This window comes from Dendrobium catenatum, unplaced genomic scaffold (genome assembly GCF_001605985.2).
Source record: "Dendrobium catenatum unplaced genomic scaffold, ASM160598v2 fragScaff_scaffold_624, whole genome shotgun sequence".
NCBI classification, from domain to species: domain Eukaryota; kingdom Viridiplantae; phylum Streptophyta; class Magnoliopsida; order Asparagales; family Orchidaceae; genus Dendrobium; species Dendrobium catenatum.
In genome coordinates, this window is record NW_021319086.1 from 1,100,181 (window position 1) to 1,122,517 (window position 22,337).

General features: G+C 36.0%; 1 protein-coding gene and 1 long non-coding RNA gene across 7 annotated transcripts; one reads left to right on the forward strand and one right to left on the reverse strand.

Annotated features, from left to right (window-relative positions):
* Positions 1-305: 305 nt before the first annotated feature.
* On the forward strand, positions 306-14,809 carry LOC110113684. 6 transcript variants are annotated; one of them, XR_003700939.1, is made up of 4 exons: positions 306-457; positions 569-718; positions 8,244-8,649; positions 14,519-14,809. It is a non-coding gene; the product is annotated as an uncharacterized LOC110113684 (long non-coding RNA). The 6 variants fall into 6 exon arrangements; XR_003700938.1 differs by lacking the exon at positions 14,519-14,809 and adding an exon at positions 9,389-10,075; XR_003700941.1 differs by lacking the exon at positions 14,519-14,809 and adding an exon at positions 9,389-10,075 and having other exon boundaries at positions 8,244-8,293.
* On the reverse strand, positions 2,017-3,803 carry LOC110113696. Its single transcript, XM_020846372.2, has 2 exons — positions 2,248-3,803; positions 2,017-2,145 (listed from the first exon to the last, which is right to left on the reverse strand). The coding sequence occupies exons 1-2, from the start codon at positions 3,773-3,775 to the stop codon at positions 2,135-2,137; spliced, it is 1,539 nt and encodes a 512-aa protein (XP_020702031.2). The 5' UTR covers positions 3,776-3,803; the 3' UTR covers positions 2,017-2,134.
* Positions 14,810-22,337: the final 7,528 nt, after the last annotated feature.

The following is a 22,337-nucleotide window of genomic DNA, read 5'->3' on the forward strand; positions in this document are numbered from 1 at the left end:
TAACAAGAGAATTTTCATCCAAATGAAATATTTGGATATATTTAAAAAAAATTGACATTTGAATCCATTTTATTGAACAGATTATGAAAGGCGTCTATATTTTGGGAAATTATTCTATGCGCACACCAGACAGATGAATCGTCTGGTTACGCTTGGTACCGAGCTCGGTATTGAGTAGTACCAAGTCAGTACCGAGCTCAATACTCAATATCGAGTGCGGCACATTTTTTGAATGATGTGACATATTTTTATTAATCTTTAAATCACATTTGGACTTCGCACCTAATAAAATTGCCCACATTTGGTGGATATTTCTTCTTAAGCTCACCTGATCGCTAGAGCTTCTGCTATCTTACCATCTGTTCGGGCGAAGCGTTGGGAATCGATCCTTTCGCGATGGTGAACGAAGAAGTCGGAAGCAAGCTTGTACGTCTTCTTTATTTCGTCGGGGCTGGAGGTATTGCCCCATACTTCTCGGTTCGATAACCCTCATAATTCGTCAATTCTTTTCCTTACTGCTTTACATTGCAACTAAATTAAAATCTTTCGTCTATTTTTATTTCTCCAGTGATCTGCACTAAGGGCATTAATCTTTGGAGGGATCATGAACAGAAGGCTGCTCTTAAAGCGACCGAAGCCGCATCTCCAGCGAAAACTGAGATGTTGAACGCCGTCGTTCCGAAATCTTGAACCCTGTTCAGAGCCTTTTGCATTCAAAGTCTTGTTCTTTCATACTTTTGTCTTCCATTTTGTGATAAATGTTTATGTATGACGAATCTGCAATTTTTTCTTGCTGAATATAATTGATAACCGATAATGGTTTAATTCAACTGATCATAATTCGAGGAGTTTAATTGATTAAGAATGGGCCTCCTTTCTATATATGTGATGATCATGATTTCTTATTCTTAGCTTTTATAATTAATGAAATTCTACATTATCTTCTACAAATAGTTTATATTTACTAATATTTCATATATTTTTTAGTGGGGTGCACTTATGGTGCAACGGTTAGGTTGTCGTCATAGTATCCTGGGAACATGACGCAGGAAAAATCCATATCCATTGATTGGATGAAGAATGCATGACCATGTCATCTATGCTCCACGTCAGTGCTCAATTATTCCATGAAAGGGATAGATCAACAAAGGGATGGGAGTATAAAGTATGACGGATTGCTACCATAAAGGTGGATTATGCTTCTTTCTTTGTTGGATTTATGGAAGGGAAATGGTTTTTGAAGCTATTGATCAAGAGAAATTAGGTAAAGAGAAATAGGTAGAGAGTAAGATAGGAGGAAGGAGGATGAGAAGAATTGTAAGGAGGGAAAGTATGGCCAGCTGACCAAAGGGAAGAGGAGAGTAGGTGAGAGGGAGAGAAGATGGAGAGAAGGAAAGAAATATATGGAGAAGAAAGGAGCTGCATGCATTCATATTTTCGTTCATTAATAATCCCAATGTAAGGAATCCTATTTATAGGAGGGATATAAACTATGTTGCACCGATACAGATACGGCGATATGGATACGACACGATACGGATACGGGACACGCCAATTCTTAAAAATACAGGATACGAATACGGCGTGGATACAACATTATAATATATAAATAATACATAAAAATTAAGAAAGTAATCAAAGTGTAATATTTGAAATGACAAAAAAATTGAAATAAAAGTAAGCATTAAATATTTAAATGTCTAGTACATCAACAAAAACAAGAAGATAAATTATCCAGCACATGAAATTTCAACTATTCAATAGAAGGAATGATAGGATTAGCTTCTTCAGTGGTTTGTCTTTGAGTTTCTATATCATCTTCAATAAATATCATAGCTTCTAATTCAGGCTCATCAAGTGAAAGATTAGCAATTTCTAATATTCCCATATCCTCAACCATCTATCAACCAAAGATTCTTGATCACCAAAATCCTCTAAATAACCAAAGAACTTTGCAAGTTCTATATTAATTTTTCTTCTCTCCTCCTCATTTGGAAAATATCTTTTCAAGCATATCTTTCTCATATTTGAAACTTCTAAATCTTTTTGTGGTGAGACACGTTGAGGGTCTTCTAGAAGCCATTCTTTACTTGAATACCTTCAAATAATACAAAACATATAAATTACATGTTCATTAACTAAGAAATTTAAATTAATTTAAAAGATGAATATGAATGTACCTTGGATTTAATGAATGAGCCAAACAATGCAAAGGTGTGTTGCTTTTGCTCCACCTATCCTCAAGAATGGTATAGACAACACTCCAAAAATTTGAGTCTTCATCATTTGACTTTCTTTCATGTCTGTAAATAATTTCTTTCACTTTTGCTAACATAGAATCCCACATCTCATAAATCAAATGTAGACATGATTTATCTGTGTCAGCCTCTCTCAACATATCATAGATTGGATCAGTGAAATCCAAAATGTAGTCTACATTATCCCACCACAAATCATCTAAGATCTTCTCTTTAACATACCTTGCCTTCCCAACATCATCTTCTCGATAGCAAGACCACTTCTCACTAATCACCATAGATTGAAGAGCATTTTTAATTTGCTTGAATCTTCTCAACATGATTATTACAGAGGCAAAATGAGTTTCAGCAACAGCTAACATTCTCAAGTGGGAGAAGTCATTAAACATTGAAAGTCTCATTGAATGGTTCATAATAAAATTTCTGATCAGAACAGCATCATCTGCAACCACTGTTATCCAATGACATTCAGCATAAATGATTTCATTTGCCTCTGTATTCTTTGCTGCACAAATATTTTTTAGTGCAAGATTTAAAGTGTGCACAACACAAGGTGTCCAGAATATATGGGGATAAGATTGCTCAACTAACAATCCTGCAGCTCTGCATACCGGTGCATTATCTGTAATAACCTGCACAATATTTGAAGGCCCAATCATGACTATCACCTCTTTAATCAAATTTGCAATAAAAAATTTATCCTTGTATTCTCCTTCACAATTCACAGCTTTAATAAACATAGGATAATTCTCTGTAATGGCCATAAAATTTATGAGTGGTCTTCTTTGAGGATCTGTCCAACCATCACACACCAAACTAACACCTTTTTCTTTCCAGACTCCTTTTGTTGGTTCAAGCAATGTCTCAATGTGTGCTCTTTCCCTTTCCAATAATTTTGATCTTAATGCATTGTAACCAGGTGGAACATATCCTGCAAGGTTATTGTTACATGCAAAACTGAATGCATTTTTATAGTAAGGATTTCTTGCAAGGTTGAAAGGTAAGCCCGCTGAAAAAAACATCCTTGCTATTTCACCATCCAACTCCTCTCTCTGCTGCAAGCTGAAAGCTTTCTCTAAAGGACTACTAGCAACTCCTTTTCTTTTCTTTGTTTGATAGCCTTCACTTCTGAATGATAAAGAATGATCAACTCTAACAGATGAGGAAGAAGCATGGGACGAACCATGGGTGGATGGCAAAGGTATCTCCTTAGGGAGTGCCCTTTTGATCCTACATTCAGCTTCATCAACTTGTCTGTTTATTTCAGTCAACTGCGAAGTAGTAATCTTGGGACACATTTTAATTCCATGGCCAGCTATCTTAAGTAGATGTGCTTTCACCCTAGAATATGATCCTTTGTAGGTTCCACCACAATAATTGCATTTGAATGAAACATTCCCTCCTCCTTCAAATGTTTTTCCTAACTTGGTAACATGAAGCCATAATGGCTTATCAGTTTCTACAGATTGTTCTTTTGAACCTTCGCCTAATGCACTCCCACCAGCCGTAGAGCTCATTTTGCTTTAAAATGCACTGGTAAAATGGAAGTAATAAATGCTTAAAAAATGTCTCAAACTCATTTCAATAAAAACATAAATCTCTCTCACAATAAAACCACTATTTCAAAATGCAAGAACAACCTACAAAACCAAAAGCAAAAGCAAGAAAAACATGTGGATTCATCCAATTCCTACAGCAAGAAAATCATGTTGTTATCTTTTAAGTTTCTTTAGCTTTAATTGCAATGCACATTTATTACAGAAGGTTTTGTTGTGTGACTTGTGTCCTTTCTAATTTCTAAGCAGTTAACACATTGTATTTCAAACATGTATTTTTTTTTAACATTAATGATGAGAACTTGAGAAGTCTCAGTACAATGAATAACTTGAGAAGTCTCATGTATTCTGGGATCAATCCTTCATGTGGTCAAAGCCAAAACGAGCTACTAATTTTGATGTTAAGAAATTATCCTAACATAAGTACATAACACTTATGATAAATGAACACATAAATATTTCTAACATAACACTTATGAATTCACGATTTCAGTTCTCTTTTGTATTGCTAAAAACTTAAACAAGATTGGGATTTAATTTAGGTAAAACAAGAATAATCGCATATCCTATAAACTAGGGTTTCATTTAGGGTTTTTTTCAAAACCCAAAACAATCAAAGTAATTTCAGAAAAAATTAACACGCTCTTGTGAACACAAATCTATATGATAAATGAGAAAAAAATTGAGAGAAATGACGAATGGCGAAAAAAATTCTAGGTCAAACTTACAGAGAAATGACGAATGACGAATGGCAGCAAAAAATTCTAGATCCGAAATCTGGATCGGCTGCTCGGGAAGGTCGGAAGAAGCCTGCTCGGGACGCTCGGAAGGTCGCCTGCTCGGGACGCTCGGACGGTCGGAAGCAGGAGGCGACGGTGCGGGCTGGAGCGTCGATCGGCTGCACGACTCCTCTGCTCGGGACGGCTGGAAGCTCGCGTGCTCGGGACGGCTGGAAGCTCCGCCTGCTCGGGACGGCAGCGACTCCTCTCGACGGGATTAGCGACTCCGCCTGCTCGGGACGATGGCTGCGCGATCTCGCTCGAATGAATTAACCGGATTAGGGTAAGGGCTTATTAGGTGTTCTTTTTGTTTTTTTTTTTTTTTTTTTTTTTTTTAATATGAAATAACCGGACACGCGTGTCCGGTTTAAATTTTTTTTTTTTAAACAGGACACATTTAGAACGTGTCGGACACGTGTCCGTGCCGTGTCGGGCGCGTGTCCGTGTCCGACACGTGTCCGACACTGCATTGCCTCTTAAAACGAAGTGTCGGTGCATCATAGGTTATAACTCTAGTGGCACCATGAATTCTTTATGGGCAAGCTCAAGAGGCATGCATAATTAACATGACTCATGAGGGGATAGTTATTTGTAGTAGATAGTTGTGCAAGCACAAAACATCGAATTTAGTTCAACAGTTTAACATAGAGAAGAGCTCTGAAGGAGGGCTGGAATCAATTGAAAGATGAGCGCAGCAAATTCAGTAGTTGAACGCAATGTTGTTGCAGAAATCAGCAGTTGAAGTTTAGCATCATTAGAAGTTATAACAAAACAAAGAGTCTGAGAGACAGCTAAAGAGCTGTTAATAAGTAGCAAATGCAATATGTCAAAGCAGTTATAATGATGGCATTGCAGTGACGGAACGGAAGCACTAATGCAGATATATGAATTAACGATGCAGGTGCAGTAATTGAATTAGAGATATTTTAGCGAACAAGAGTTAAAACGTCAGCTAAGCACAACAATACATCCAGTAGGATTTTTGCCATAAACCGACAACATAGACTGCAGTTCAATGAGAAAATTTCATTTAAATAATTGTTGGAAAACACAGCAGGTGACAGAGAACCGATATATCAGAAATCAAGCAATATATGGTAACAATTCAAACCTTGTAACATGGAATTTGATGAAACTGTTCCATAGCAAACAAAAGTCTTCCGTGTATTATATATTATCATAAATTTGGCACGTCTCATGAGCATGAACTTGATTTTTTTTTATTGCGGTGCTTAAAAAACAGTATTAATAAGCGTAGGAGCATTGAGAACCGCTTAAACTTAGGTTAAACATTAGCAGTAAAGAGAGTAAGCAGTAATCAAAACAGGCCAGCCATCGGATTTCAGCAGGCACTCTCAGCTTTTGGGAATAGAGTTGATTTCGGGCGTGTGATTTAAGATTTGAACAACTTTAGAATAGCATTTGAATGCAGAAATCAGGTATTGGAAACCAACATCTAGCAATAGACATCATTTTCGGTTGTGTGGAAATCAAATGCAGTGAGCAGGAACCAGAAAATAGGAAGCAATGGTGACAATCGAGCGAACACTTGATGTGTGCAATGATTAAACAATGAGATTGAAGCATAAATAAAAAGAAACCAAGAATCATAGTGATGTGGAATCAATTCTTGCAGAATGGTTCGCTCTAATACTAAATTGATTAGGACCAAGTTCATGAATTTGATGCGGAATACTTGAGCATGTCATCTATGCTCCATATTCTTAGTTAATTTCTCCACTGAAGGTAGTAATCTGAGATGGGAATTGTGGAGGGGGGGGGAGGGGAGGTTGGGTGTGTGCGGGTGTTTGCTAATCATAGGGATAGAGGGGAAGTTTCTCCACATAAAGGTTGAGATGTGCGAAGGGATGGGACTATGAGAGATTGCTATCTTAGAAGAGGAGGATTTTATGCGTGGGTGGGAGAGTAGAGTGGATTTTTCTTGCAACCTTACTGGATTTGGAGAAGGGAAATAAGTGGTTATGTTGTTGACGAAGTGAAATTTAAAGAAGAGGAAGAGGTAGAGACTAACAGAGGAGGGAGGAGGAGGATGAGAGCAATTAGAGGAGGAACAAAGAGCATGACCAGCTAACCAAAGGTAAAAGGAAATGGGAGGGGAAGGGAGGCTGAGAGGGACAACGAATTGAATGTATGATGCAAGTCCGATGCAACGAATTGAATGTATGATGCAAGTTAGATGACTAGATCATTGACCTTATTATAGCTTTTCTGCTTCAAGACCTAATATGAAAGATTCCAAGGGGAATGGTGGACAAAACTCTAATAGACCAATGGCCTTTTGATCATTCGAAACATTACTTAGAACATCGCTTAAGAAATCAAAAATAGACTTAAAGTTAACAATTCCCTTGTCACTTGCTTTCTATCATGGACTTATAATGAATTAAATCACATTCCCCTAAAGAAGAGGCAGCATCTGTGAAACTTTCCATGATGGAAAATTTGGAGAGCTAAAGGTAGGGACTAAGAGAGGCGGGAGGAGGATGAAAAAAAATAATAGAAAGGGAGGAAGAGCATGGCTAGTTGACCAAAGGGTTAAGAAAATGTTGGGGATGAAATTAAACACCGCGATAAAACAAACAAGAAAAATAAAAAAAAAAGCGGAAAGTAAAAAGACACCTGAATTTAATGTGAAAAAACACAAAATCGAGAAAAAATAATGGAGCCACACCACACCAAGAAATCAACTATGAAAATGGGGAGAAATAAGTACAGATCTCTCTCCTCTCTCGCTCTCTTCTTGCTTTTCTTCTATCTTACACCATTCTCATAGTTCTCACACTCTAAACAAAAGAGAAAGAATGTTAATTACAGCAAGGACGCAACCCTGCATAAAAACAAGAAAGAAAATTGTACAGTCCACCTCGCAGCTCTGCGGAACCAGTTTGTAGCGTTGTAGCGCTCAAACCTCTTTCACCATGGAGCTGCGATGCTCAAACCCTTAGCTTTGTGGCACTTTGCTCGCTATTCTACAGGGTCGGTGCGCTCGGGTGCACAACGTCGAGGCACTATACGAAAAACAAATTTTTACCCAAGAGCACTGAGCACCCAAACCCAAGAAGGGCGTAACCCCTCCAGCGAGCACGAAAAATTGAACTGAGGACCAATGCAACACTACAACTTGATTGGTCAATACAATCAGGTTCCACACCAAACTAATAGGAAAGAAGAGGAAGAGATAGAAATTTTAAAAGTAGAAAGGCGCTGCATTATATCTCCATTCATTAATAATCCCAATACATTATATGCAATTCTATATGTAGGAGGGCTCCAAATTATGAGGTATAATTATAGCCAATTAAAATATAAAATAATATTACATAAAGCATTATAAAATATCCTTAATATATAATTCATGCTTTTTTCATCAAAGGGTACACCATTTTTTATATCCTTGTACTTCTCAAGTCCTACTTGCTAGCATAATACGCCATCTTTTGAGCCCTTCAATATAAAGTTGAAGTTTTGAAGGACTTTTAATTATTTATTGCTATATTGCTGGAAATAATAAACTTCAAGTTTTGGGGTACTTTTCCTTGTTTGATGTTTATCTTTTATAAAAACTAATGAATACACTTGCCTCGTGCAATATTGGAGGTGCTCAATGCTAATTATTTGTTATGTGTCAGGTGGACATGAACTGATTATGGGAAGACAACTTTCTCTTGGTAGACTTATGGTAGAGTACATTCTTTTGTTTGATGCTTTTATAATTCAGCCAATTTATCAGTGTCTTCTAAAACTCACTATATGGTGTATCTTATGGTTTCTAAAACTCACTATGCAGTGTTGTTTTCCTAATCCCTATTCCCCTCTTTCTCATAAATTCTTCTTTAGGAAATCTAATTTTGTGTTATAATAGTACTCCGTGTAAGTTTATTTTATTAAAAGTAGATGGGTAAAATATTCGGATTTAAATACCTTGTGTCCCTATTAAATGTTTGTCGTAACTACTTCCATGTAGGATTTCAAGTAGTTGGGATAAGGCTAATATGATGATGGTGATGATCAAGAAAATCTACATGAATAATTCAAGTTTGGATCATCTACCCTATAGCAAATTTTATGCCTTTTTTTTGTGTGCTTAACTTCATCAGTTAATATCAAATTTTATGCTTCTAGGTCCGTAAAGGTAAGATCCTATGAGAAATGGTGGCCAAAATTCTAGTTGGTTAAGGACCTTTTGATAATTCAGGTCATTGTTTAGAACCCTGATTAGAAAGTTACACATGGTTTAAATGCTGATAACCGCTATTTACTTCCTTTCTCCAAATAATGAATTAAATCACAGTTCTATTCTTGCAAACATACTCCTCAGTTGTGTTTTATTAAACTCATTAGGACCGTCGAGTATGCACAACACTACTATTTTCGATTAGGATTATCAAATACCTAATCCTATTTGTTTTACTTTCTATCACGGCATTAGTGTTGGCTCCACAAGTGTTCTTTGCATTGGTTTTCTTACTTTATGGATTTCGTTTCACTGAGAATCTCTGCACTTACGTGCTGACCTCTAAATGACCTGCAATTCCATTTTTGGAAAAAGCTGAAGCTAGTTCCATGCGTCTAAAATTAGGTTGTATATTCAAAATTTCTTGATAAGGCTCAAGTGAAGTTCATAAAGCAAAGTTCAAATGATGAAAATCCTTGTAAATTAGAATTGTTTTTAAATGATAATTTTTTTTGTGTTATCTTCTTTTGATCCCACTCGTAGATTCAATTTGGCGCTCATGGAAATGAATTTATATGGTATCATGCCTCTTAATTGTAGAACTTCCATTGATATGCACTCAAGCCCAGAGATTTACCCATTGTTGCTTAGCTTCGTTGGTGGGTGAGTACAGTTGGGAATCCCTCAACCCGTGTTCGATTCCCCTTGCGCGGCATTGCTCTTAAGTGGGGCCCAATCAAATGCGGGCCAGGAGGTTTCTGGGGTGGGTGCCTCTTCTAGGTCAGCCGAGGATTAGTCCTGCCGTCAAGTGCCCTTTCGGGGTTTGCAGCAAGTGGATACCCCGTTCCAATAATAAAAAAAAAGCCCAGAGATTTTGTGCCAGAAACTAACTCCTGAAATTGAGTTTTATCTTTAAAGCAGAAATTCCAATAAATTTGAAAGACAGTTCTAAATTGGCTAAAGAATAACCTTATTATGCGAACAATTTTATATTCCATTGGATATATTAGATGGAATAGAATATCTTTGGCTTGCTGGTGTTTCTTTGAAATTGCTACCTTGTTAGATAATAAGAAGATATAGGATGAGCTTGGAGCGGTTCTTTCAGTTACTTCCATTATGGTTTGGAGTTCATAGGCTTGGGTCACGAAAGTGGCTTCTGTAAATGCAGTGATATGATTGCATGCACTAACTCCTCTCTTGACCCTATAGTAACTTCAGCTTCATGCATTGAGTTGACAGTGTAAGATTTTCGGCACGGGATTGAAAATATTTTTCATTTTGCTTATTCTGTTGTTATTCATTATGATTAGTATGGCTCTTATTAATCTTTGTTATTTTGAGTATGCCAGAGCCTATATTTTTAGTTTCTTATTCTGTTGTTATTCATTATGATTGGTATGGCTCTTATTAATCTTTGTTGTTTTGCCTAATAATAATTTTTAGTGGGATAAAGGCTTGATGTTGTTGTTGTTGATAAGCAAGAAAACTAGAAGGGTGAAGTTATTTTTTTTAGTACAAAACAATTTTTAAAGGGATTTAAATCTCATACCCCCATATGAGGAAACATCCTTGAATTGCAAGTGAATGTTGCATGATAGCACCTAACAAAATGATGTATTTTTTGGGCTTTTTTTACATCAATATCTATATTGTCCCCTAAGAATTAGTCACTTAAAATCTCCCTACTCAAAGAGCTTTATCATTTAAAATCTACCCCTATGATATAGTGATGAGTTGACGAGAGTTTATTCTGTGCGGAGTCTGTATATAGAGATGCATCCAGACTGCGCACGTTATAATTTCTATGAGTTGACAGGTATGAATCATTGCCTTGGAGTAGGCGGCAAGGATTTTTGGTCCATGAGATGTTCAAAATTGGCGCCCAAGAGTTGGTATTCAATAGCTAGTCAATAATAAAAATCAAAATAACATTTTAATTAAAAGTATTATCTTTTGGGGAAAATTAGGGGCATTGCCCAAAGTTTCTTTCATCAAAGCATAGTTACACGAGGCCAGGGGAATACACCCAACAAACAGGCATTGAATGTTGTCTCGTATAGTTCTATAATTTTCTTAGCCCGAGATTTTTAAATAAATAACTTGTCTGATGCTGCATGAGATTGAGATAAGGTTGTTAATATAATTCACGAATTTCTTCCCATTTCATTCATTCCAGATATCATAAATGCAACAACATATCGATAGATAATAAGCCTAATTGTCATTATGGGAGGTCCACTAATCTCACCAGTGAATTCAAAAACCTTATTAGAAAAGAGATGAAAGGAAGAACAAGGCATATGATATTGTAGGGGAAATCACATGGAATGAGGACAATCTACAAGCTCAACCGTCACTAGAACCTTGTCGGCAGTGAGATCTCCGGCCAACCGAAGCTAAAACCATTCCAAAGCCAATTCCCGATGATCAAGAGCTTGTTTAGTTGTGGATTAAATTAGGAACTTATACGAGGATAATCTACAACCTCAACCGTATCAAGATCCCAAAGATCCAACGGTAAAATCCTTCAAAAAAATCTTAGATTTAGGTCACAACACATAAAGCTAAATAACTTTCTTTAAGTTGCGTTTAAGGCCGCAAAAATAATATCCCACGAATGCTCTTTATTCATGGATTATGTGTTTAAAATTTAATCGATTTTAATCGATGCAATCGATCAAATGAGGCAAAAAATAGTTTAGGGTTTCGGGTTACGCCTTCGGAAGGTGTGGGACAATCTGGGTCGTTGATCTAGCAATCAACGGTAGTGGGCTAGTTGTTCATGCGGTCTCGTTTTAAGTCCGACGAGATCAGTGCCGTCTGTCCGAACAACGGGCGATTCGACTGTTAATATTAATCGCTAACATGGCTAATAAAACCTGCATTAGCGGCTTAATTATTGCCTGCGACTGCGGAACCAATCAGCGGACACCACGTAGCCTGCCACCCGTATTTAATTTAAAAAACGGTGTGGTAATTGTTTTTAGATCTTTTTTAATTCAGAATACTTTAGAAATTATTTAAAAATCTAAAAAATATATATTATATATCAAAATTTTCAGAATTTATTTTTTTTAATTTAAAATTAAAATTATTTTAAAATGTATTACACATTTCAAATAATTTAAAAAACTTTATTTCTTAATATTTAATTTATAATTTAATTTAACTATTTTATTGTAAAATAAAATTAAATTTAAGGTACATTATTTAAATAATTCAAATAATTTGAAAATTTTTAAAATTTATTTAATATTCAAATTTATATTAATTTAGATAACTTCAAAAAATTAAAAATATATTTTAAAATAGTTTAAATAAGTAAAACATTATTTTAAAAATAATTTAATTTGAACTTAAAATTTAATTTCTAATTATTTTAAAATATTTAAAAGTCCTTTTTAAATACTTTAAATTTCATAAATTCGTAATAAATTTATTTTAAATTAGATTTCGATGAATAATATCTCAATTTTTTTAAAAATATGTATTTTATTTTAAAATTAATTTTATATACTAAAACTTACTTTTTCTATGGTTATTTATTTATTATTTAATTATTTTAATTACTTAACTAGTGTTTAAATAATTAATATAATAATTACTTTGAAATTAAAATTATTTTTAAAACATTTTGAAACCTCGTTCGAGTGACCAGTGGATCTCCCATAAGTATGAACATTGAATTGTTTTGAACTATATTATTTTCTCAAATTTACTTATTTAGTATTTGTATTTTAAACTCTTTTTAAATTAGATATAGTTAAATTACACTAATTTTGAGGGATCCACTTTGTGGAATTTTAAACATAGGCTATGTATATGAATAACAATCATGGGGGAAGGATTAATGGGTGGTTGAGTTCTAATCATCAACTAATTGCATCGTAAAATGTGCTTAATTATTATTTTTATCATCTCTTGCATGTGTAGGATGTACAAGCACTTAGCTTAGGCCCTCCTAGATCTTTGGATTGATGTGTTTACTTTCTTTATACATTCCCTGCATGTTACTCCAAAGTTTAGCCTTAAACATTGAATTTTAAACTTACTTAACATAGCGACACTCTAAAGATAATAGTTAAGAACCTGTTTAGCCAACTTAAAAAACATTATAGGAGCTAGGGTAGAACCCCGATTTATATGAAATTTTAAAAAATAAATTTAGTGACATCCTAAACCTCTTAGAATTTTCTAGGAATTTGTAGGAGCCTTTAACCCCCTTAGTTAACAAACCCTAATTTAACTTTTAATTAAGCCATGATAACTTCAAAAAATAGTAATAAATCCATTTCAGCTAAGTAAATTGCCCATAATACCTAAAACTCTTCATAATTTAATCTTTAACCTCAGATAATTTGGGCCCCTTAATTGGACTTCATGTGAGCCTTAATTTAATTTTAAATAGAAATCACCTTTTTCATTAAATTAAATTATTAAAAAATTCAAAATTTCTCCAAACACTTGGAAACACTTCTTTAGGTTATTTCTGACCATTGGGAGTGATTCCAATAAGTTTGGAGTTGATTTGGATCAAAACCCCTAAAATACCTCTTATTAAATAATTTTAATAACTTAATAATTGTCCAATCTTTAAAAATTTAAAATTAATTATAGAAAATTTAAAATTGGGAAAACTAAAAGGCATTCAACTCAAATTAAAGTCTAGTATTTATTAAAAATGTTATATTTCTAGAAACTAACCTAAATAAAAAATTCAACTCTTCGGTCAACCGTAGTTCGTTGACTAGGGCTCGAAACTTATAAAATTCATAACTTCACATAGAAAATGCCAAATCTAACAAATTCAAAGCCTAACAGCTCCCCTTAAGGTCTAAGATTTAATCAAAAGGCTAGAGTCTCAAAATCTAGCCTGTTTTCAATAGTGACATTTTGGACCCCCCTTAACCTAGTAGATAAGTGGACCCTGGACCTCCTAAAACTTGCTAATGCAATTTAAACTTTGAAGATTACTATCCAAAGCATTAAAACTGATCCATAAATAAAATTAACTAAAAATGGAACCCAATTCATTAATACTTTTTTTTTAAACCCAGTTCATTAATACTTAAACATTAATAAAATCTTCCCCTTTTTGGCCTTCAACAAACTCGAATGTAAAACAATTTGAACTAATTACCCTACACATGATCTATCTAAAGCCACACAAGCCTACTACATACACAGATTTTCTAGGGCACCACTTCTAGCTTTAAGATTAGGGTAGGTGTTTTACTTTTTTTGTTTCTATGATGTGATGTAATTGAGTTTGACACGAGTGCTGCTTGACTTGATTGCTCTAGTTTGTTATGTTGATTATTTATTTCATTGCTTTACTTTCTTTCTGTGATGTAATTTATGTGATAGATTACCCATGGGCTAGGGGCACTTTTTCTACTAATTCAATCTTATGTAGGTTGTCACGCTCATACATTGCTAAAATAAAGGGGGAGAAATAAAGCAATGAGTTGTTTTACTTTTCTAAAGAGAGTGGCCAAGTGTTTACTTTTCTACAAAAATATCAGCTGCTTGGGTTATTTTATATTTAATTGCTTGAGTTGTTTTATTAGGATAACCATGCAATAAAATATAGATTTTCTATCTTTAAATGTAATATAATTTGTAATGTATTGAATTATGAAAGTCTTTTAAAACCGAGGCATTTCAACACTCGATACTCAAAGAGAAAAAGAAATGCCCTTTATAAGAAATTTCTTATTCATTTAGGTACCATTCTAGAGGATGAACCATAAGAAGCCTGGGAGACGATCCAAAGGAAGGTGATCGAAAAGGAAGGTGAACCACTTGAAGGTGTTCCAATTGAAGAAGAAGACTCGAAGATGAAATGAATGGCTTTTAAGACTTGCGTCATTTAGTAGGATTAGAATCCAAGTTGTTGTTGGTAAGGTCTAGCCACCATTAATTTTCTGCAAACCTTGAGTTATACTTATACAAAACTTGCCGTGGACTTTGAACTTTTATAGGTTTTATGGATTTATATTGATATTTTTATTTTGATTGTGTAGTACAAATTATATGTTTTTTTAGGTTTCTTTCCTACATATGCTTGGCCTGATTTGCGCTAAGCTCTATAGGATAAAAACTTTTTCTACTCATAATTAATATTCAAAATTTTAAGGTTTAAATAACATAGAAATCTAACAACTTAGAGAATAGCTAGATTGTCTGGGGTCACATGCATATTATTGTATTTTTCTCTCTCCTTCTAATAAGACACTTCCCTACCTGCGGGTAGAGTCTGGATAATCTGACCTATGAGAATAACATGTTGGACTTAGGGAAGCTCAGTTTTTTCTAAAAAAATTATTTTCTATAAGTATATTTTTAAAAGTTTACATATACCTGATTTGAACCTTAAAACTATCATACATCACATTAGAAATCAACTAAATTAAACTTTAATTGAATTAGATCTAGAAGCATTCACCCTACATAAGTCTAATGCCAATTAGAAAACTCTCTAGATGTTAGCCTTACTTTCATAACATTAAGCCTATATACCTATCTTTCATAAAGACTGTATATCATGGATTTTATGTGTTTAGGTGATTAATTGGCTTTCCTTTACAGGTAGGAAATAATCATATATGTATTAGCTAGGACACGTGTATTAGTATTGGGTAGAATACTAAATCCATCAAAGATTTAGGGTTCAAGGCTACTACATTTGGTGTCTCGTAGTATGTCTCATCGGTGGATAAGTCTCCTTCTCTTCGGGAGCTATAAATCCTACCTATTCACGTCACGTGGATGATGCCACTTCTATCCTTTCTCTTTGGACGCTTTGAGTGATTGATTTTCTTTCCCTCCTTACTATCTAAATCCATCAGGATGTTAGTATGAGTCATGTGTGTTGACTGAGCCACTTTGAAACCTTTCTTTCCTTTTAAGTAGGATTTCCTAGTATCCCCTTTCATGCAATCCCCCTTTTTGTGAAGAATATAATCGGATCCTTAATCGAGAGTATTCTCGAGCTCTGATCTGAGTTGTAATTAACTACGGGGGCTTACACCCATGGAAAATGGAATTTCACAATAAATAAACCCCACTCAAGTTGGTGTATCGGGTTGGGGAATCCCCATGACACTGATTAGGTTGTGCATATTATCACTCATCAAGGTGCGTGATTGAAAGCCACTATCTTTAATAGTTGATTATATATACAACATAATCTGCTCTTCCATTGATCCGCTTGCCTTTGCATCATTTATATCCCTCGGGATGGTGCTGTTGTATACCCTCTGCATCTTTATAATTGAGCGATGTCCTTTTGAAGATCCACAAGTTTCTAGCGACCACGGTGGAACTCGTTTCTCTCTCTATCTTTAGATTTTATATTATTCTTTCTTGTGTGTACTCCACGATGTGTACTCCTTATATTAGGCCTGTCCTACTCTTATATAGGGTCTCTTTCTTAGTTAGGTTCCTTTCTTAGCTAGGGTTTCCCCTAGTCATGGTTTATTTCCTTCTAGCCCATTGGGCCATTTCGTCCTTTATCTTTCTTCTTCCTTTTCTTAGGATTTCCCCTCTCGCCTTCTTCACGTTGGGTTTATGTGTTTGCTCGAATCTCTTGAGACCGCCGAGCAGACAGCGGTGCCTCCTTACCTCCTATAAATATCCCTCTATATTCATACTTCCTGAAAGGATCCTTCTTACTTTTTGATAGTCGATGTGGCCACAATGATTTGTTCTCTACCATATGATATTCATTACGAAGAGTATAAGTCTATCCTTAAAGGTGATACACTTATACGTCGTAGGGATCTTTATGCATACAAATCACATTGGTTCCAGTATATAAAATCTATAATTTATCCTCCCCTTACTAGGAGTCATTATTACCCAGTTTCACTTATCACCCCCTAGTTTGGCTTGGGATTTTAAAACAAATAATTTAAACCTTTTTGAGATAATATACTGGGTCCATGCCCACTTATGTTAGTCAGGTGTGGTGATTTTGATCCACTATCTCTATATAAATTTCTTTCTTCTATCAATTATGATATGATAGTTGATCTTACCCAGTTTCACTTATTACCCCCAAGTATGGTTGGGATATCAAAACAAATAATTTAAACCCATTTTTAAGAGGTGATACTAGGTCAATACCCACCTAGGTTAATTAGGTGTGGCAATGTTGATCCAATGACCCTCTTTGAATTTCTTTCTTCTATCAATCATGATATGATTGTTTTTCTTATCCAGTTTCACTTATCATCCCCAAGCATAGTCCGAAATATTAAAACTAATAATTCAAACCCATTTTTAAGAGGTAACACAAGGTCTATGCCCACCTAGGTTAATCAGGTTTGGTGATGTTGATCCAATGTCCATGTTTGAATTTCTTTCTTATATCAATCATGATACGATAGTTTTTCTTACCCAGTTTTGTTTTTCATCCCTAAGCGTGGTTTGGGATATAAAAATTGATAATTCAAATATATTTTATAGAGGTGATATTGGGTCCATTCCTAGTTACGTTAGTCAGGTGTGATGATGTTGATATAGTGTCCCTATGCGAATCTCTTTTTTTTTTTTTTTATCGGTTATGATATGATAGTTGTTCTTAACAAGTTTTGCTTGTCACCTTTTCACTTATCATCCCCAAGCATGTGATGATGTTGATATAGTGTCCCTATGCGAATCTCTTTTTTTTTTTTTATCGGTTATGATATGATAGTTGTTCTTAACAAGTTTTGCTTGTCACCTTAAGCGTGGTCTAGGATATCAAAACCAATAATTCAATCATTTTTAAGCGGTGATACTGGTTCATACCAACCCGTATTAGTGGAGAGCAGTAATGTTGATCCACTATCCATCTATAAATTTCTTTCAAACTTGCAATTTTTGTTATGTTTGTGCTCCCTAATTTCATTTGGGTGGAAAATTTGGCATGTATATATATATATATATATAAAGAAGCTTTAAGTTGAGCAAAGTCGGTTTCCATTGTTATAGGTGGAACTTGACTTTACTCGTTATGAGCTCAATTTCCCGTCTCTTTTTCTTCTATTAATTTGATGTGATGATAAAGTTGCCAAAGGAGTTCCACTAACATTTGGACCCGTGGTAATCAAAAGTTGGTTTGGGAAGTCTTAGACAACGTTTTCCTTAAAATTCTTTCAATTATCTTTACTTTTTCCCACGCATACCTATACAGATCTGTGTCAGGCTAATGTTGAGATGACTTTCACCTTCTATCTTATTGTTTCAATATGGTAAGGTAGGTAGTTAGTTACTTACCTGGTGGGGTGCCCAAAAGGGTTCCTAGGAGGCATACCCATCCACTTAAATTACCTTTAATTTTTCCCTTGCATCTCTACACGTATATGTGTCAGGCTAGTGTTGAGGTGACTTTTACCTTCTATCATGCTATTTTAATATGGTCAGGCATGCAATTGGTTACTGACTTACCTTATGGGGTACTTGATAGGGTCCCTAAGAGGCATACCCCACCTCCTAAATTACATTTACTTTCTTCCCTCACATTCCTACACAGGTTTGCGTCAGGTTGGTGTTGAGATGACGTTTTCCTTCTATCATGTAGCCTCGATAGGATCAGGCAGGTAGTTGGTTACTTACTTACTTACTTGGTGGGGTGTCCGATAGAGTCCTTAGGAGGCATATCCGACCACACCGACTCTTTATTCATTAGTTTAAAATGATCTAGTTAGTATTGAGCCCCTCTTTATTTGTTGTGCCAATCTGATAAGGTAGACGTAGAATATTACCTGGTTAAGAGAGCTCGATAGAGTCCCTAGATGCATTCCTCACTACCCTTTGCTTTTCTGATGTCTTATTGTGATCAGGCAGGTGTTAGAGCCTGACTCTTTATTCACTGATTCAAAAGGATCAAGTGAGTATTGATCTCTTCCTTATCTACTGCACCGAACTGGTTAGGCAGGTGTTGAAGCTTACCTGGTTGAGAGAGCCCAACAGTGTCTCTAGGAGGCATTCCTGACCACCCTTTTTTTAATAATATCTTGTTATAATCAGGTAGGCATTAGACCCTAACTCTTTATTCACTGATTTGAAAGGATCAAGTGAGTATTGAGCCCTTCCTCATCTAGTGCATCAAAATGGTTAGGAAGGTATTGAAGCTTACCTAGTTGAGAGAGCCCGATAGAGTCCTTAGGAGACATTCCTCACCACCCTTTTATTTTCTGATATCTTGTTATGATCAGGCAGGCGTTAGACCCTGACTCTTTATTCACTAATTTGAAAGTATCAAGTGAGTATTCAGCCCTTCCTCATCTGCTACACTGAATTAGTTAACCAGGTGTTGAAGCTTACCTAGTTGAGAGAGCCCGACAGAGTCCTTGGCAAGTATTCCTCACCACCCTTTTTTTTTTATAATGTCATATTCTGATCAGGAAGGCATTAGACCCTGACTATTTATTTATTGATTTGAAAGGGTCTATTACACCAAACTGGTTAGGTAGGTGTTGAAGCTTATTTGGTTGAGAGAGCCCGACAGAGTCCCTAAGAGGCATTCCTCACCACAATTTTCTTTTATGATATCCTATTGTGATTAGGTAAGCGTCAGACCCTAACTCTTTATTCATTGATTTGAAAGGATCAAGTGAGTATTAAAGCCTTTCTCATCTGTTGCGCCAAACTGGTTAGGCAGGTGTTGAAGCTTACCTTATTGAGAGAGCCCGATAGAGTCCTTGGGAGGCATTCCTCACCACCCTTTTCTTTCTGATTGTCCTATTATGATCAGGCAGGCATCAGACCCTAACTCTTTATTTAATATTATGAAAGGATCAAGTGAGTATTGAGCCCTTTCTCATCTGGTGCATTGAACTTGTTAGGCAGGTGTTGAAGCTTACCTGGTTGAGAGAGCCCAACAGAGTCCTTGAGAGGCATTCTTCACCACCCTTCTCTTTTTTGATGTTCTATTGTGATCAGGCAGGCGTCAGACCCTGACTCTTTATTCACTGATTTTAAAGGATCAAGTGAGTATTGAATCCTTCATCATTTGTATCACCAAATTGGTTAAGCAGGTGTTGACGCTTACCTGCTTGAGAGAGCCCAACAGAGCCCATGGGAGGCATTCCTCACCACCCCTTTCACCTTCTATAATGCTGTTTCGATAAGGTTAGGAAGATAGTTATTTTACTTTTTAGTTAGGCTCCCCATTCACTATTTTGATATGGTTAGGTGAATGTGGGACCCTTTCACCTTCTACTTTATTGTTTCAATATGGTCAGGCAAGTTGTTGGTTTATTTTATTGCTTTAGTCTTTGTTCTCTCCTCGACTTTGCCCATGCTATAGGGTAAGGCAAGGAGAGGATTCCTCTACTTGTTCACCTTTTGATGACCTCTTACTTATGTACTTTGATTTACTACTTTCACTCTTTATTTCAATGTTTTGAAGTGATCACATGAACATTGAGTCTGTCCACATTCACCGTTTCAATATGGCCAGGTGGATGTCTGGCACCCCCTTCCTTTTATTCTTTCATCAGCTCTGCCCTTACTATAAGGTAAGGCAAGGAGAGAATCCTCATACTTTTTCATCATTTGATGATTATTTACAACTTTACTCTTTATTCTCTCATCGGATCTACCCTTACTATAAGATAAGGCAAGGAGAGAATCCCCTTACTTTTTAACCTTTTGGTGATTCTTTACTACTTATCTCTTTGTTTTCTCCTCGGGTCTACCCTTATTATATTGTAAGGCAAAGAGAGAATCCCCCTACTTTTTCACCTTTTGGTGATCCTTTACTACTTTTCTGTTTATTCTCTCCTCGGCTCTGCACTCACTATAGGGTAAGGCAAGGAGAGGATTCCCCTACTAGACCACCTTTTGGTGATCTTCCACTACTTGTGTGCTTTACTTTACTACTTTCACTCTTTGTTTCACTATTTTGAAATGATCAGGTGAACATTGAGTCTGTCCATATTCACTATTTCGATACAGTAAGGTGGATTTGTTGTAACCCCTTTCCTTTTGTTCTCTCATCAGCTTTACCCTTATTATAGGATAAGGCAAGGAGAGGAGCACTCCTACTTTTTCACCCTTTGGTGATCTTTTACTTGGTTATTTTCTTTACTTATTTTGTCACACTCAATCAACGCTAACACACATGGTTCACTAATTTGTTTGTCACCCCTGTTGGAGGTCCATTTGTTGACCTTGATTTTACCCAAATCCTTAGGTCAAAGGGGTTGACCTGGTCAAATAAACCAAGCCAGGCCCTAAGACCACCTTCTTTATGTTCTTTGGGTCAAACCAAGTCCGTTGAGCCCAGACTTAGGCTCTGGGTCAACTTGGTTAACCAGGTCAACTTGGGTTGACCCAAAGTGACCCAAACTCCTTTTCTTGGTTTCAAATCTCTTCCACTTCATCTCAAGCTCAAATTTAACCTCCTTTGGGCTTAGTGGGTCAGACCCAACCCATTGAGCCTAGACCCTAGCCCTAGGTCAACCTTGTTGACCAGGTCAACCTAGGTTGACCCACTTAGCCCATTTGAGCCCAAATCAATTTCAAACCTTCTTTGACCTGACCCCTTGTCCCTTAGACTTGCTTGACCATGCTGACTAGGTCAACACTTAGCTTGGTCAAACCAAGCCTTATTTGATCAAATCAATGCTAATTAGGTTAAAACTCATCTATTTGATGCATTCAAATCCTTCTATATTCATCTTTTAAGCCAAATCCTGGCCTAATAGACCCTCTTCCCTCCTAATTTACTAGAGATCCAATCCCAACCATTCATTAATAGCATAGGGTTATAAATAAGGAGTTTAAGGTTTGTGTCGGGCATCGTTTTTACAATTCCTCTCTCGCTAAGTCTCCAAGAGTTACGAGACTTTGTGTGAAAGCCCCCTACATCTTCTTCCACTTTCCCTGACCTAAACTCGCCGATAAATCCTCATCGGCAGTGAGATCTCCAGCCAACCGAAGCTAAAACCTTTCCAAAGCCAATTCTCAAAAATCAAGAGCTCGTTTGGTTACAGATTCAACTTGTAACTTATATGAGGACAATCTACAAGCTTAATCGTATCAAGATCCCGAAGATCCAATAGTAAAATATTTCAAAAAATCTTAGATATAGGTCACAACATATAGGGCTAAATAACTTTATATAAAGCTCATTTAAGACCGCAAAAACAATACCCCATGAATGCTCTTCATTCAAAGATTATGTGATTTAAAATTTAATCAATTTTGATCGAACCAATCGATCAAATGAGGCAAAAAATAGTATAGGGTTTCGGGTTATGCCTTTGGAAGCTGGGGGACGATCTGGGCAGTTGATCTCACGATCAACGGTCGAGGGCTAGTCGTTCTACGGTTTGGATCGATCGCGGAGTTCGATCACACCGTCTTATTTTCAATCTGACGAGATCAACGCCATCTATCCGAAAATAGTGGGCGTTCTGACGGTTAATATTAACAGCTGACTTGGCTAATAAAACACATATATGCGGCTTAATTATTGACTACAATCGTGAAACCAATCAGCGGACGCCACGAAGCCCGCCACTGATATTTAATTTAAAAAATGGTTTTG